This window comes from Pipra filicauda, unplaced genomic scaffold (assembly GCF_003945595.2).
Source record: "Pipra filicauda isolate LSUMZ 115617 unplaced genomic scaffold, ASM394559v2 scaffold77_size3566232_pilon, whole genome shotgun sequence".
Taxonomy (NCBI): Eukaryota; Metazoa; Chordata; class Aves; order Passeriformes; family Pipridae; genus Pipra; species Pipra filicauda.
The window spans coordinates 2,510,091-2,525,752 of record NW_024104953.1 but is presented as its reverse complement, the minus strand read 5'-3'; the positions used below and the strand labels follow the sequence as shown (position 1 = coordinate 2,525,752).

The window sequence follows — 15,662 nt, the reverse complement described above, 5'->3', positions numbered from 1 at the left end:
CTTTTTGATATTAGTTGATCTCAAGGTTGTTTCAGAATCCTTGTATATGAGACATGAAGTAAGTCTTGGCACAACTTGTAGTATTTATTTATTTAAAAAAAAAAGGGTACACAAAAAATATGTAACTGGAAAAGTAGATCAAATGTTCACGATGAAAAGATGAAAACATGTAGCAGTTAACATCTATTCCAGGGCAGAAAGACCTCTTAGTTTTGGACTTGAAGGGTCATGGGAACTTTGCAGTGTTGCATCAAAAGGCACTGAGAGAGAGTAACATTCCAGGGTCTGCAGCACTTGGGTTTGGTGACTCCATGATTTTGGTTTGGTTAGGAGGGAAAGAGCGAAGCACCGTGAGTTTGGAAGGCAAGTACACGGAGCAAGAATCAGTGTCTGAAGGTTGGTGAGCTTGTTTGTGCTTTATGGAGGGTTGGGAAGCAAAATCAAATGTTTCATCCAGCATTTGCCTTCTTTTCCTTTGGAACTGTAGGCACGAGGTTCCTTCTTTAAGCTGCAGCAAAAATCTGGGATGAATGACTGGTGACCCAGCTGTTGGTACCTCAGCTCCTACTGCCCCTCACCAACCTCACTTTTCTCTGGGAAAGCAAATCAAATCAGAATATTCTTGGGGCAGTAAAACCTGTTTGTGGAGCTGAAGGTATGGATGGCCCCGTCATTCCTAATCTACCTTTCCGTGGCGTATCGTTTCCTCAAAGAGAGGCTTCCCTGAACCTGAGTGGAGGATTAATTTAGGAAAACCATTTATTTTCCTTTTTTGGTGCTCCCAGGCACAATTTCTTCCAGGTGTGGGTCAATTCAACTTGTAAAGCTGACACACTAATCGAGTTCAATTAAAACCTTTCCACTGTTGTTCTTTTTTGTTTGCTTTTTTATTTTTATGTTTTTAAAATCTAAACTTAATTGACTATACAATCTGGACTCAATGTAAAATATGATGTTGGGATATAAAAATGTAACAAACTGTACAAATAAGCTCTGTGGTTAATTTAAAAATATTAACCACTCTTCTTTGATGTTTCTTTTTGTTTACTGAAGTTTGTTCTTATGGTTAAGAACAAGGGAGATATAATTGTAAGAATTCACTCGGGAGTTTTCTGAAGTTGTCTTGACATGGCAGTGTTATCCTTTCAAATTACTTATTAAGTAACATATTTTAAACACTATCATCTTAGATCTGCCTCTTTTTTGTTCTACATAAGGCAGCCATGGGTGAAAGTAATAAAAAGTAGTCAGTGTAAACCAGCATCTGTATTTACTCCATTGCATAAAGTATGCAAAGAAACAGGATGCAAGTAAAGGCTTTGAGAAAGGTTCTGTTAGATGTGGTTGGGTGTTTCTGTAAATGCAAGTGTACAGATGCTGGTGTATGGTGGTTTGGGGTCTTTTGTGTGGGAAACGTGTTTTTCCTTTTGTAGGAAATGGGGTTTTGTATAGGAGTTGTGTTTTGGACAGCTATTTAAGCAGAACTGCTTGCTAATGCATTGATAGATAGTGACTGCCTGCTTATCCCCTCTTATGTATTTTCCTTTCCTTGCTCAGAAACTTACTAGGATTAACTTATTGGTTTGCTTTAATTGCAGTATCTCACTAAACAAATGGGTAGCATTCTTCCTCTGAGGAAACTTGATAGTGTGCCCATCAAACATTGCTGCTTTTTATACTGTCATCCTGTCCCACTTCTCATTTAGAAATATTCACAGACCTGGAAACATATCTTGGATATGTCAGTCATAAAAATAAACAATACCCTTCTTCCACTTGATTTTCTTCCTTTTTTTTCTCCCTTTAAATTTATGAAATAACATTTACAGAAAATTGTCAGTTACATTTTGGGGGAAAGAAGTCTTTTCTTCTTGTAGTGGTAAATCACAGTTGTAACTGAAATTGTTCTGAAAGTAGGAAGATGTTCATATATCAAGCAGAAAGGCCAGAGATCAAAGTTTTAGCAGTAAAATAAAAACATTAAAATGTTTTTAATTAAGTCTCACTGTGTAATTTAACTGAAAACAAGACCACCTAAGAGCAGACACCAGGATACCCTTATCAAGAAAGGAATTAAAAGAAGCTGCCTCTGAGACACAAAGTGCCTCTTCAATGCAATGAACTGTGGTTACAGTTTTAAATCACTTTCTACTCATTAGTAAGTTATTCTTACTGAACTCTTCCATCTATGCTTCTTGTCAGAAGCCATTGCCTCATTGCAAAGTACACGTTTTGCAATATTTAAATCTTTTAAATGGGATAATGTGTGTACAAACACTTAAATATGTGGTGGGCTGCACTTCCAGGAAGCTGTAATTTCTAAATGCCAGCAACTTCTCTGCTGTGAGCTTTATACCACAGTAGGAATCATTTCTAGTTCCTAATTTAATGTAACATGAGCAGTTTTCACAGTGTAAAAGCATTTGCAAGGGGGATAAAAACTCATTACTTTTAACCATGAGTCAAAGTACCTTTTCATAGGTGGGTGCTTTTGCCCCTCAGTAATAAAACTCACTGAGTTACAACTGAGTTTTAAGCTGAAGTTTTGTGTACACAGACACACGTGCCCACTTTCTGGCTAAAATGCTCCAGAGCCATCTCAAAGGCTTTTAAAATTTCTCCATGAAAAAAAGATGCCTATTGGCAGAAACACAATTGTTTTCTGGGTTGATTCATTTGATAGTTGGTAACAGGAAGTATTTGGAGGTTTTGAGGAGGACAAGTAGGTATTTTATGCAGGGAAGTTTCCTCTTTCCATCCTGATCATTGCAGTTGCCTTATGCTCTGAAGTGTTAGTTTATTTAGTTTGTGTCCAAGGTTTCTGTTAGGCATATTTCTGTACTAAACTCTTCTGAATCTCCCTAAGGAACAAACTTATAAACCATTAAATGCCAGAATTATTCTTTTGTGTTCATTATAGATACTCCTTTCTACTTTCAGTGCACTGGGTCATCCAGTTTACCTCTTCTACGCATCTGTCATGGTCCTTTTTTGTGTATGTTAAACATTAATGCAAAGAGAATAGAAAAGCAAACTCAGTTGTTTGCAGCTTTTCAAGTTGCTTCGTAGTTTGTCCTCAGACTTCAGTGATGGAAGAGCTTAATTATTCAATACTTATTACTTTGCCCTGCATAATTTTGCCTCTTCTCAGTCATTAATACTCTCTTGACTTTTCCACAGACTCACATTTCAAGGCTTCCTCCCGGAGCTGTGGCAGGACAGTCCGTGGCAATAGAAGGAGGAGTTTGCAGGCTGGAGAGTCCAGAGAGCAGCTGATTCCTCACTTCATTGCAAAGAATGTGAATGACTTTTTGTACAATAAGGGGTTGGTTTTTGTGTTTTAACAGATGTTGGAAATTCTGCTCTTGTTTTATACTCCGTATTGCAACCACGTGCACCATAACTTGAGACAAGTGCTGCTGTAGTTTATGTTCTCACTCTGTGAATGGGGGTGTGTGCATGTTCATTTTTTCCCCTAATAAAATAGGAACTCTCCCCAGTTGTGCACAGATCATGTATGATCAACAACTGTGTTTTCATTGGTTTATGTTTGAAAAATAACCGAAAGTATAAAAAAAAATAATTATTTAATTTCAAGATACGGTCACAATTGTCATACATGTTCTGAGTTTAAAAGTTACAGGCCTTTGAAGTGGCTCTGTAATTATGCAAAAAAATGATTATGGTTTCTAAGTTTTTAGTGGTTTAAGGAAATCCGGAGTAGTTTAACCATGAGTTGGTTTTTTTTTCCTCCCCAATAAGGAGGATTTTTTTTTCTGTTCAAAGAAGTGGTTTCAGTGAAACAAACTAGAGCAAAATTAAGGCTCAAATTGTTTTTTTTTAAAATAGTCTTATAGGTCATATCTCTTGTTCCCAAACTAAGATGTTAATAGCTCCAAGCTGTATGTATTACAAAAAGCTATATGAAGATAATGTGTAATGCAGTCTTTATGTATAATGGAATATTACAGTGTAAATAAGAAAACAAAGTTTATGGAAAGATTGGATATTATTCTTCGCTTCTGTTTTAAATCTATTTTTAAGAGAGGTACAGAAATGAACATATTACTGGATGCGAAGTGCAATGTGTATTCAGTGGCTGCTGGGAGGGCTGGTACTGAGCTTTGGTGTTGGGTAAAGCAACTTCCTCAAGTCCAGCCCACAGCATGGGTATTTATATAACTGTGTGTAATATGTATGTACTGTGCATAAATTTACTGTAACTCTTTTGATACCTTCGACAAAACTGCAGTTTTAAAACAATATAATCCTTGTCTGCCTCGTGAAGCGTTGGCAGCTGAAATGGTGTTTGCCACGAGTCCTGAAAGTGAGTTCTGACGTACAGCCTTCCACTGAAGTCCTTTTTCCTTCACAGCACTGGCAGCAATAGAAGACTTTTGTAATTCATTCATTGTCCTGATAAGTATGCCAAAGAGAAGTTAAAATAGTTCATCTTTTTCCCTGGTGGATATTTGATAATTCTGTTTTCAGAAATAGTGGATGAATAGATATTCCGACTGTATTCGCTTAACTGGGCATTGTACTTGCCTGATTTGTAATGTTGTGCCTGCCTATAACAGACATACTTGACTCATGAAATGGTTATATTGATTGTAGAACCAATCTTTCATGGAAAAGAATAAATTTTTTTTAATAGCCTGAGTTCATTTTCACTGTTATACTACAGCATACATCGAGATGCTGTCACCTCTGTGTGGTTTTTTAATTGTGACATCAAAGTTGTCCTGTAGTTGAAGATATTTTGATACAGTTCTGTAAATAATACAAAACAGGGGCTTTCCAGGTTGCAGGGGAAATGCACCAGTCTTGAAATAGTTTGTGCTGAAGTAACCAGACTGGATCCTCAGCGATACACTTGTGGGGTGATAAAATGAACTGTCCCACAGCACTTCAGAAATGTTGAAGCAAAGAATCTGTGCTGTCACAGCCATTAAAACTGCTCTGACAGGCAGCATTTAATGATTGTGTGGGCACTTCATGGTGTGGTGAGTGAAAAATTGAAGATTATATTTGTACATACCCACATTTGAAAGTGGCCTTGTTATTGGAAAAGCTAAAGGAACAGTGTTAGCGTGTTTTCCTGATAAAAGTGCTATTCCATCATGATGTCATAGAGACTTTGGTGTGAATTTACTTTTTCATGAAGTAAGTGTGACAGAATGGCTTACAAAATGTAAATGTGCAAATTGTTTCTTCCTCTTACTTGCTTAATATCTCTTTATGGAGATTTGGATTCCAGCATAGGAGTTTTATTTTTGTGTTTTGCTTTTACTTTGCTTTTGCATCTATATAATACTACAATCAGTTGGGGGTTTTTCTGGGGGGGGAGTTGTGTTTGTTTTTTTATTTTGTTTTGGGGGTTTTGTTTTTATTTCTTTGTTTGGTTTTTCGTTTTGGGATTTTTTGGTGAAAAAAGCCAGGCTTCTTCAGGAAGCTACTTAGGAATTAGTTGTTTGAAATTGAGCAGTTTACCTTTTCATTGTCCAACTTTTTCTCCTGTTTAGGTAGAAGAGAAATGGAAAAAAAAGGATTATCTTATCTTGAGAATCCCAGGCAAGGTGCAGAACATAAGCTAGGTGCAGAGCTGACTTTCTACCTAAGGCACTTATGAAAAGGAAACTGTCTTAGAACATGTAAATATTGGTATCAATTATTGTGAAGATGGGAATTTCCTATCATTCACTCCTACTTAAACCAGTGAAAGGTCTTAATTATGGGTCTAATTCTGCTCCTAGTTCTATTTTGATCTTAAAAGAGGCTTATGAAAAGGAAATGTTGAGGATGGACACTGCAATGACATGGTCTGTAAACTCCTGTATGTGATGAGTAACCATTGCCACTGGCGTAAGCAGATACAGCCCAAGAGGAAATTACACACTTGACAGCAAGAGCTGGCTAAAATTATAAAGGAAGGGCCAGCAGATGAAATGCATATAAATACAAACAAATTGAATACTGTTGGTTTTATACTCAAACACACAATTACGTGTCCTGGAGTATTTTGTAACAGACAGGTTGGTGCCACAGTAGTCAAGTCTTCAGACATAATAAATTTTGCTGCTTAAAGCTTGTAATAGCCTAAACTAAACCTGACATAGAACCCATTTTGTGTCTTCCTTTGCTCCTGGACCTTAACAGCATGGCCCTGCAGTGTGTGACTTCAGAGGGCTGCCGTTGAGCAAGTCATGGAAAAGAGGCTTGTTGCACTGAAACCGTTTAGGGGTGATGGGAATTCCATTTTGTGTATTCTCTGCTTGTAAATTAACCTCTGGAAACAGTGATCTATGAGAGATTTGACTGAGGAGGAGGAGGGGGCCTGATTTAAGGAGACTGCAGCCATTCAGCTGCATGGAAGATGCTGTGAAAAGGAGAAGGAAGCCTAAGAGGAAATAAAGCTGGTAATAAATCCAGGGTAATTAGCAAGGTTGGGGTGACTGCTGTTGTTACTTAAAATGTAAGTTAAAAGCAGAGTATAGAAACAAACATCAAAAATACTGGTGATAATGGCATTGGAGGTGCAGCATTTCAGTGATGTGGTGATGGTGCAACTGGATGGTCTTTGTGGCTCAGTTTTGAGCAGAATGATGCAGGGTTAGATGGGAAGCTCTCAAGTATGTATTTACACATTTTTAAAAATGGAAACTTGGAATTTCACTATGATTTCTGTGATACACTAAGACTTCCAGTCATTCAGTGGTAGCAGGATTTATCTGTTTGAAGACAGTGAATTGTATGGCCAGGTTTTATAGTGTTATGTGTGCAAAGAACTGAACACCACCTACAGTCCATGTGCAGCCCTATTTCAAAAGCATCTCCTCGGGCTCAAAAGGTTTGCCATTCTAACAGCATTGGGGTTCCATGTAATTCTGGCTGGCTGCAATCCCACTCTAATTCAGTAGAGAGCCACCTTTCAGGTTAAAATATGACTTAGGAAAAGAAGCTGGTTTTCAGGTGAGGGCTTATGAGAGACATGGAGAGTTGAAGCCTCCATGGAGTGTCAGCAGAGCATTTTGTAGATGCCTTGCAGGTGGACTGAGAATGGCCAGAGTTCAGATCTGCTGGAAATGCTGAGAACCTGTAACTTGCAGGAGATTATCTTGAGATTTTATGTGGAAGCTTTTGGCAAAGGACGACTTTAGTGGGTCTGAAGACAGCACTACTGATGAATAAAACTTTTTTCTTTTTACTCATTTTTTACAGGATAACTTGTGGGAGGTTGTGCTGCATATTAGCCCTGTGCTTGATTATTCACTCCGTTGCAAGATAACACAGACATAAGGAGCACTTGTACACTTTTATTGGTTTAGATCCTAGTGACACAGCATTTATCTTCCACATGACCTGGGGGATAAATCCCCATAAAGACCATTAGCATAATTTAATTGTTATTTCAATACAATAAATGTCTGTCTTGTTACCCACTCCCTGCCTAATGAACCAAATCAAATATGTTGGCGAGCACGTGAGCAGCAGATAGAGTGAGACCTGCTTTCCTATGGCTTTGGGTCTTAACCATCACAACCTCCTTTAACTGAGAAGTCTCAGTGAAACTCATTTATATTGCTGTAAATATCTACATAGGCAAACCAAAAATAAAAAGCTCATCTTTCTAATCAAAAAGCCTTTCAAAGTTGTTCCGTGCAGTTTTCAGGAAGCAAAGTGTTTGAGGTGAGATCCCACCCCCAGTGAGGTCACTTGGCGCTCGGCCGGCGGCTTCAGTGGAGCCAGGATGTCACCCTTGGAGGTATTAGAGGACTCAGAATTATTAGTCCCTTAATGACAACGCTGGAGGCTTCGGAAATGAGGTGGTGTTGAGATGTTTTGGTGACTCATACTTATTTTTTTGGATTATCTGGGAATATCTGGTGGGTGTGCAGGACTCAAACAAGCCAAGTGGAAGAATCAAACCGCAAACTCCTCTGGGCAAATAATCTGCTGCAGCCAAGCAGTGACTGCTCCAAAAGGAGCTCTTCACTAGCCAAGGGCTGTCAGCATTGTTTTAAAATTTACAGAGTTTTCCTAAAGTTGATAATTTCTGCAGGCCTGGTTTCACTTCAGGTGCATGTGTGTGAATTGTATCAACAAATACCATCACAGCACAATCCTGGGCAAGGATTCCCTTTTGCTGTAGTACAGCTTGCCTGTGGCAAAACCAGTGTCCAGGGTTAAGTGCCAGTAAGCCACAAACCCAGCCTGAACTGTAACACCGTCTGTATGTATTGCACCTGTGATAGAAATCCTATTGAACATAGGTTTTAGAAGTATTTCCTTAAAATGTGAGTTGTGTCTGACTGATACCTCCAGGCAGTGTGACGCAGTGTGGGACATCTCCCGGCTCCACTGCCCATTGGCTTGAGGAGATTCAATTTAAAATTGAGATCAAATTGTCCATATTTTAAAATGTTGCTTCTTTTTGCAGCTAAGAGTAATCTATTTTATCTCTGGTACTGTACTGTGGGCAGGTGTCGAGGTGTGGACTGTGAGGAGAGGGGTGAGCAACGAGGAGTGAGAAAAACAAAATATGAGAAACAGCCCTGCCAGCCCCTCTTACAGGAGAGGGTGGAGGATTTGGGGCTAAGGGGGTAATGTTGAGCCTGGGAAAGAGGATGTGGGGGAAGGTGGTGTTTTAATTTGCCTTTGTCTGTCACTATCCAAACCTGTTTTAACTGGCTATAAATCAAATTAGTTTTCCCCAAGTTGAGTATGTTTTGCCAGTGATGGCACTTGGCAGGAGATCTCCCCTTTGTAACCTCAACCCATTAATTTTTCATCCTAATTTACGCCCCCCCCCCCCCCCCCCCCCCCAAATCCCCACTGTCCTTTTGAGGAGGAGAAGGGAGAGAGTGGCTGGGTGGGCACTGCAAGCTGGCCAAGGCCAATGCACTGCCAGTATCAGCTGCAAGTGCACCCACAATTCCCTTCAGGACTAAATCCGAAAGAAAAACATTGCAGGGGATACTCTTCTGGTAGCTTGGTTTTCTCTTGGGCCAGTGGACTGATTTTTTGTGCCCAACTGCATGATAACTTAAAGGAAACATGGGACTGCACAGCTGGAAAAGGTGTTGGGAAGACAGGATAACCTGCTTTTAGCTGAGGTTAAATCAGGTATAAAATGAAACTGCCCCCCTCATTGCACTCATGTGATTCTTCATCATGTTGGATGTTGGTCTTACAGCTTCCAGTGCATCCCTGCAAGTAACTGCTAACAATTCACCATGGATGTTGTAGGGAAAATACCACTATGTTTATGGAATTCCATTTGTGATTTTACGGGAATCGGTCCTAGTGCAGTGCAGTTCTTGATCTGATGAAGGTACGATTTCTAAAGTTTGGAGGCAACAAACTCCTCTGGGGAGATAAGAGCAGGCTGAGGCTTGAGTTAATTAATGGTCAACGTTGTGCCATGACGGCCTTTGAAACCAATTGTCTGTCTGTGGAGGTTGTTTCAAACCTCATGTTTATTGTATTAATGTGTAATGTAATGTCCGTGAAAGAAAGTTTTCTCCAACCAAAAGGCAATGCCATGGCACAGCAGGAAGTGCTGTATGATAGATGATTTGCAAACTGTTACAGTTGGAGAACTGCAGTCCAATTTATTCCTCAAGGAAAAGGATGAATGGTTAGAGAAAGCATAATTTTGAGTGTCTTCTTTGTACATCAAAAGAATAGTTATTCCCAAGTAATTTTCGAGAAGTTTGACCAATATAAAGGAGGTAGCTGAATTAGAAGAGAACTCAAAAATAAGGAAACATCCAACTATAAATGATGAACAGAAACTCAGCATAAAGTTCACCATTAAAAGCAATCTACAAGGGATAGAAGGCAACTGAATTATCCTGTTGTCCAAAATGTGACTCAGACAGAGTTTTAAGTTCAGGTATGAGCTAATGCTGTTTTCTTCCTTTGGTACTTTTCTACTTTACTTGTTTTGAGTTTTGAAACCAAGATGCCTTTTCTTTTGCCTTGCTAAAGTATTCACAATTTAGGTATCTCTAAAGTCACAAATTCATTTAAATAAGAGAGACTTCAAAGACTACATTTTAATGTGGGTTATTGTTTATTTTTTTAGGAATAATGGTGGCCAGGCTAGCTAGTAAGAGTGATCACCTATTCATTTGGAGATCCTAGATGCAGGTTTTTCAGGCCAGTGTACTCCTGGATTATATGTGCATGTGCTGTCTTTATTCATGTCCATCTTTATGTTCTGTTCTCTCCCCTCTTCTCTCTTCCTCTTTCTTTTCTCATCCTTTAACACCATCACTTGTTTCAGTTCGATCTTCCCAGTGAAATGAATGTATGTGGCTACAAAGAATAAGGAAATACATTAAGTTCCTGAATTGAAATGAGACTAATGAGTCCCTCGAGGATCCATGCCCAAGAAAGCCTTCACACAGGACCTTTTTTCCAGTTAGGGCTAAAATGTAGGTTGCTGTGAGCTCCAGCTGGTACAAATCTGGAAGAAACCAGGAATTGTTTGATCCAGTGATTACAGAACAGCTTGATTCACAAATAAGAACCTTCCAGCTTGGTGCAAAAGTTTTGGGGTTTTATTTCCATTTATTTTCACCAGCTTATTTGCCTTTTTTATTTCTCAGAGTTTTCACAACTGGTAAAGATCACCTACACAATAATACAGTGCCAGGCTTACACTGAATATCACCTGAAGAAAGCAGTGCATCCCTGCTGGCACCAGGGGAACTGGTGAAGGGGACAAAAGGATCCATACCTGCTTTCTGTACTGGTGAGTTTATTTTTTCTGTCCTGCAAATTCTCCATCAAAGATGTTGCTCCTTGCAGTCCTTTTGCAAAGAACAATGCAGGTAATTTTGACATGAGAAATCCTGTATCCATAACATAAAAGTAGATACAGTGGCTTTTTGGAACTAGTCTTAGAAAGACCACATAAGGTTTTGCTGCTTCTTTGCTGAAACCTTTCATGTGGCTGGAAGGAAGATACAAGCCCTTTTCCCTGCCTTGAAACCAATAAATTCTTCTTACCTGAAAATAACAGAGGCTAAAGTCTTTCAAATGAAAGCTGACATCTCCTCATCTGAAATATTCTAATTATTTCTATTTCACAGGCAGATAGGCTGCAAAACCTTGTTTGTGTTAGTATGTACCAAGAAGGATACCAAGTACATTTTGTTTCAGTCCATCTTGCCAGGAAAATAAATGCAGTAACAGTTGACAGTGGACTTTTCCTCCCAGCTCGTTCCCTGGTGAAACAGTGCAGCTCTTGAATTCATTGTCCTGTTGACACTGTCCTGCTGTTGACACCTTCCTTTTTCCTGCCCTCCTGATAGGCTGCTGCTCCTGCATCCCTGCTTTCCTGGTTGCTGGGGACCTATGGAGGCTTCATACTGCATTTGTGGCCTCGGGTTAGGGAAGAGGGTTGAGGACTTTGATCTGACTCCGGGGAGATGGTGGGTGGAAGCTCTGTGACATGCCTGTGTGTCCAGGCTTTGAAGTCTGGGATTAGGCTGAGGGGAAGGAAGAAGTCCTGCATCAAGTCCTGCACGATATATCCTTTTGATGTGATGCTCTGGTGAGTGATGATGTGAGTCCAGCTCAGGACTGTGAGGCTCCAGCGTCTGCTGAAGGGCTGTGATGAGCCCTTTCTCTCCTCTGGGGCAGAACATCCTCACATGCAGGGATGGAGAAATCCTGGGATTCTCCCATTCTGGCCTATAGCTTTGTTGACAGACTTATTTTTCACTTTAGCATAGTAAATAGAGTTTGTATCCTCCTTGGAGATGATTCATCTCTCATTATGCTTACTAATTAGAATTCCATGCTCGGCCGCTGCGTCCTCCGTGCTCTGCCAAAGCGAGCGGTCTCCGCTCTGCACAGCTCCATCTGTTGGCACCGCGTTGCCACATCGGGAAAAGGCTAAAAAAAAAAAATAATTCCCGCCCCCAAATCCATCAGCAACAAGAACAGCCTTTCTGCTTGGACTATAAAGGAGATGATGGGCATGGGGCACCATTTTCCGGGCTCCGAAACCAGTGGGGAAAACTCCTGCATCCCTGGAGTCCCTTGCAAATTAAGCATCCTCCAAAATCAAGAGTGCCACGTGCCTGCTGAACCTGCTGCAGATCTGGGCAGTGATGAGGAGGGAAACACACACCTTGTGTCCCCACACCGTTTCCTTTCGTTTTTCAGCCCAAACTTGCCGCACGGGGCGCAGCAGCAGCCGCCTGGCAAGGGCTGAGTGTTGGCTATTCTTGCTGGAAGCAGAAGAGGTGGCGGTGGCTGGCAATGTGGAATGGCCGTAGGAGCTCATGGGCCCTGCCCGTGCACACAGACAGGGAGGGGCTGCAGGAGCAGCTGGATCGTCAGACGTGGAAAGAGGCAGGAGCCATTCCCGCACAGCTGTCCGACTGGGAGCAGCTCCGTTCCTCTGAGCAGCAGAGCCAGGAGCTGGTGTGCCCTGTGCTGGGGCAGGCCCGGCCCCGTGGGATCTCCCTGAGGGCTGTGCTCAGAAACCAGGGGCCAAGGACGGCGTGGGGATTGCTGGGGATGGAGCAGTGCTGTGGGTGGCTTGGGAGTTGCCGTGGATGAACACGTGCGGTGGAGATCGTAGGGGTGAAGGTGGCAAGGAAGCCATGTGGGCGAAGTTTTTTACAATTTGAGGGTGGTGAAACACTGGCACAGGTTGTCCAGAGAAGCTGTGGATGCCCCATCCCTGGAAACATTCAAGCTCAGACTGGATGGGGCTCTGACCAACCTGGTCTGGTTGAAGGTGTCCCTGCTCACTGTAGGGGGATTGGACTAGATGACCTGTAAAGGTCCCTTCCAACCCAAACCGTTCCATGACTCTACGATTCCAAGTGCACGGAGGTTGCTCTGGAATAAGCGTGGCAGGTGGCACGGCGGTTGCTATGTCGGACCTGGCCACAGGAGGGTACCACAGACAGTGACACGGTTTCAGCGTTGGAACCAACACATGTAGGAAGTAATATCACATCTTGCGACTCCATACCCCCTTCTGCCCCGCCGCGACAAGTTTGGGAGTGAAAGTATCCGAGCTGGGCAGAGCATCAGCCTGTTGTGCCTCCGTATATAAATCCTCTGCGGTGTTTTCTCCCCTGGCTGTTGGGAATCCACCTACAGGATTAAGCCTTCGTGTTGTTCTGGAGGTGAGAGCCAGGAGCTGTGGTTGCTCTGTGACTGCCTGGCACACCATCCGTAGGGAGCAAGGCTGCTTCCTAAACCCTGCCTTCCTAAAGACACCGAGAATAAAGCGGTCTGTGCAAGAACTGTGTTGCTTGGGGAGTTTGAAATTCAACACATCTCTCTGTTTTCAAGGACTTAAAGCCCACTGCTGAGTGCCAGTACATTCAGTCATCTCCCTGGCGGCTCCAGACATGCTGGGCTCAGCTCCGTGGCTGTGTTTGAGCAGCTGCATGGATTGCACTAGGCAGGAATGAGACTGGCATCGACCAGGGTGGCTTCAGCTGCCTGTAATAGTCCAAAAGCTGGAACAATTTAAAAAATGAAGGTTACAAACTTGCTCACAAGCAAATAGTTTTCCCTTGTATGGTTTGTATGAGTCTCTGCTTCCCAAATCCGCCTTCCTGGAAGTGTTGTCTTCTCCCTGCTGCTTGTGGTGTAGGTATGCTTACAGAGCATCCAGTGCTTGACATGAAACATTGGATGTTTTCAGTATTGATACCTCTTATATGTGGTCTGGCCCTAATGCAAGAAGGAGACTTTATTAATTTTATTATTTATATTATATATTTATATTATATATTTGTATATATATATATATATTTTCTATCCTATTTTCTATATATATTCTATATATATTTTATCTAAATATTTATTTATTCTTTAATGCTGCTTATTATTCATTTTTAAAGTATCTTCTTTAAGGGACATCAGATGTACAGAATATCAGTATTCTTTATGATGAGAGTAAATATTCTGATTTTTTGATAGAGGCCTTTTCCCCCTCCATAAAAGGTGAAAGCAATCTGCCAGCTAAATAAATGCAAACATTTTGTTTCTCATGCTCTCTAATGCGGCATGCAATATGATCCAGCCTCATTTGTGAAGGAACAGTTCTAGTTACACAGATGAAAAATTATACTTAAAAGGCAAAACCAAACAAAACTGTGTAGCTTGTTTGCTTATCTTCAGCTGTGATTGTCCTTTGGAGACTGAAGCCTGGCCCAGAGCTGACATAACACAAGATAGATTGCTTCCATGGACTTCAGTGGGAGTTTGGATTGGACGATGGGAGGTTGCAAAACTATAAATGTCTCTCAGAAGGACTTGAGTATAACTTACTCATGATGGAAAAAGTGGGATATGAACACTGCGGCGCTTGCTTCAGTTTCCCAGATTTCTCTGGGAAAGGTGTATCTAGTGAGTCATGTTGATGATGGCCACTCCCAGAGGAGGATGGGCAAGCAGGATTTTAGGTTTCCCCACCAAGGAGAACACCTCCATGTGCTCTGTTATCACGGAATCATAGAATGATTTGGTTTGGAAGGGATCTTTAAAGCTCATCTAGTCTGACCCCTCTGCAGTGAGTGGAGACATCTTCTATTAGATCAGGTTGCTTAAAGCCCCATCCAACCTGACCTTGAATGTTTCCAAGGATGGGGCATCCACAGCTTCTCTGGGCAACCTGTGCCAGTGCCTCACCACCTTCATTGTAAAAAATTTCTTCCTTGTGTCTAATCTAAATAAACCCTCCTTCAGTTTAAAACCATTATCCCCTGTCCTATCATAGCAGGCTCTACTACAAAGTTTGTCCCTCTCTTTCTCAGAACTTCTCTTCAGGTACTGGAAGGTGCTAAAAGGTCTCCCTGGAACCTTATCTTTTCCAGGCTGAACAATCCCAATTCTCTCAGCCTGTCCCCATAGGAGAGGTGCTTCAGCCTTCTGATCATCTTTACATCCTCCTGTCCAACAAGTCTATATCATTCCTTGTGTTGAGGATCCCAGAGCTGGATACAACACTCCAGGTAGGGTTTCACCAGTGAAAAGCAGAGGGGCAGAATCACCTTCTTTGACCTGCTGCCCACAGTGCTGCCCTCTGGCACGGTGTGAGTTGCCCTGGATGGAGTGTGGGTACAGCCATCCCGGGAAGAACAGCAGCCCTCAGCAGAAATCCTTCCTGAGCTTTTCAAGGCAGATGGGATCTGGCAATGGCAGATCATCCACTGAGATCCAGCAAGGGCAGACAGAGAAAACTGAACAGAAGTTAGCTTGGTGCCCCAAGAATAACCTCCTGGGATTTTTTTATATGTCTTGTCACAGAACTGGGGCAGAGAAAGCACCTGTGTCCCACAAACAGCCCCAAATTCTGCCTCTTTGCTGAGCTGTCCCAACCAATTTGCAGCAGCCTTGAGATGACTTCACAGTTTGAAGCAAAGCTACTATCAGGGCTTGGGAAATGTGAGAGAGCCTGACTTGGGTTATGGAAAACCTACTAGGCAAAAGTATGAAAAGCTTGCTGGTAAATCATTTACAAGAAAATATCTTGCTCAGCATGGGGTTTGCAATGAGGGGGTCATATTTAATGGCCTGCTTCAAATGTTATTATAAATCACTGCTTCCTCACCAGCTAAATCACAGCTGCCTCATACTCTCTGTGCTCTCCCCTAGAAATGTCCCTGACTCATGAA

The 15,662-nt window shown here is 41.7% G+C and overlaps 1 protein-coding gene across 3 annotated transcripts in view; it reads left to right on the top strand.

Annotated features, from left to right (window-relative positions):
- Positions 1–4,662, top strand: part of TASP1 (taspase 1) — a 78,752-nt gene extending 74,090 nt beyond the window's left edge. For all 3 annotated transcript variants that reach the window (XM_027748044.2, XM_027748041.2, XM_027748042.2), the window contains exon 14: positions 3,181–4,662. In XM_027748044.2, the coding sequence (XP_027603845.1) occupies positions 3,181–3,276 (96 nt within the window). In that variant the 3' untranslated portion in view covers positions 3,277–4,662. The remainder of the gene's footprint in view (positions 1–3,180) is intronic.
- The last annotated feature ends 11,000 nt before the right edge of the window (positions 4,663–15,662 follow it).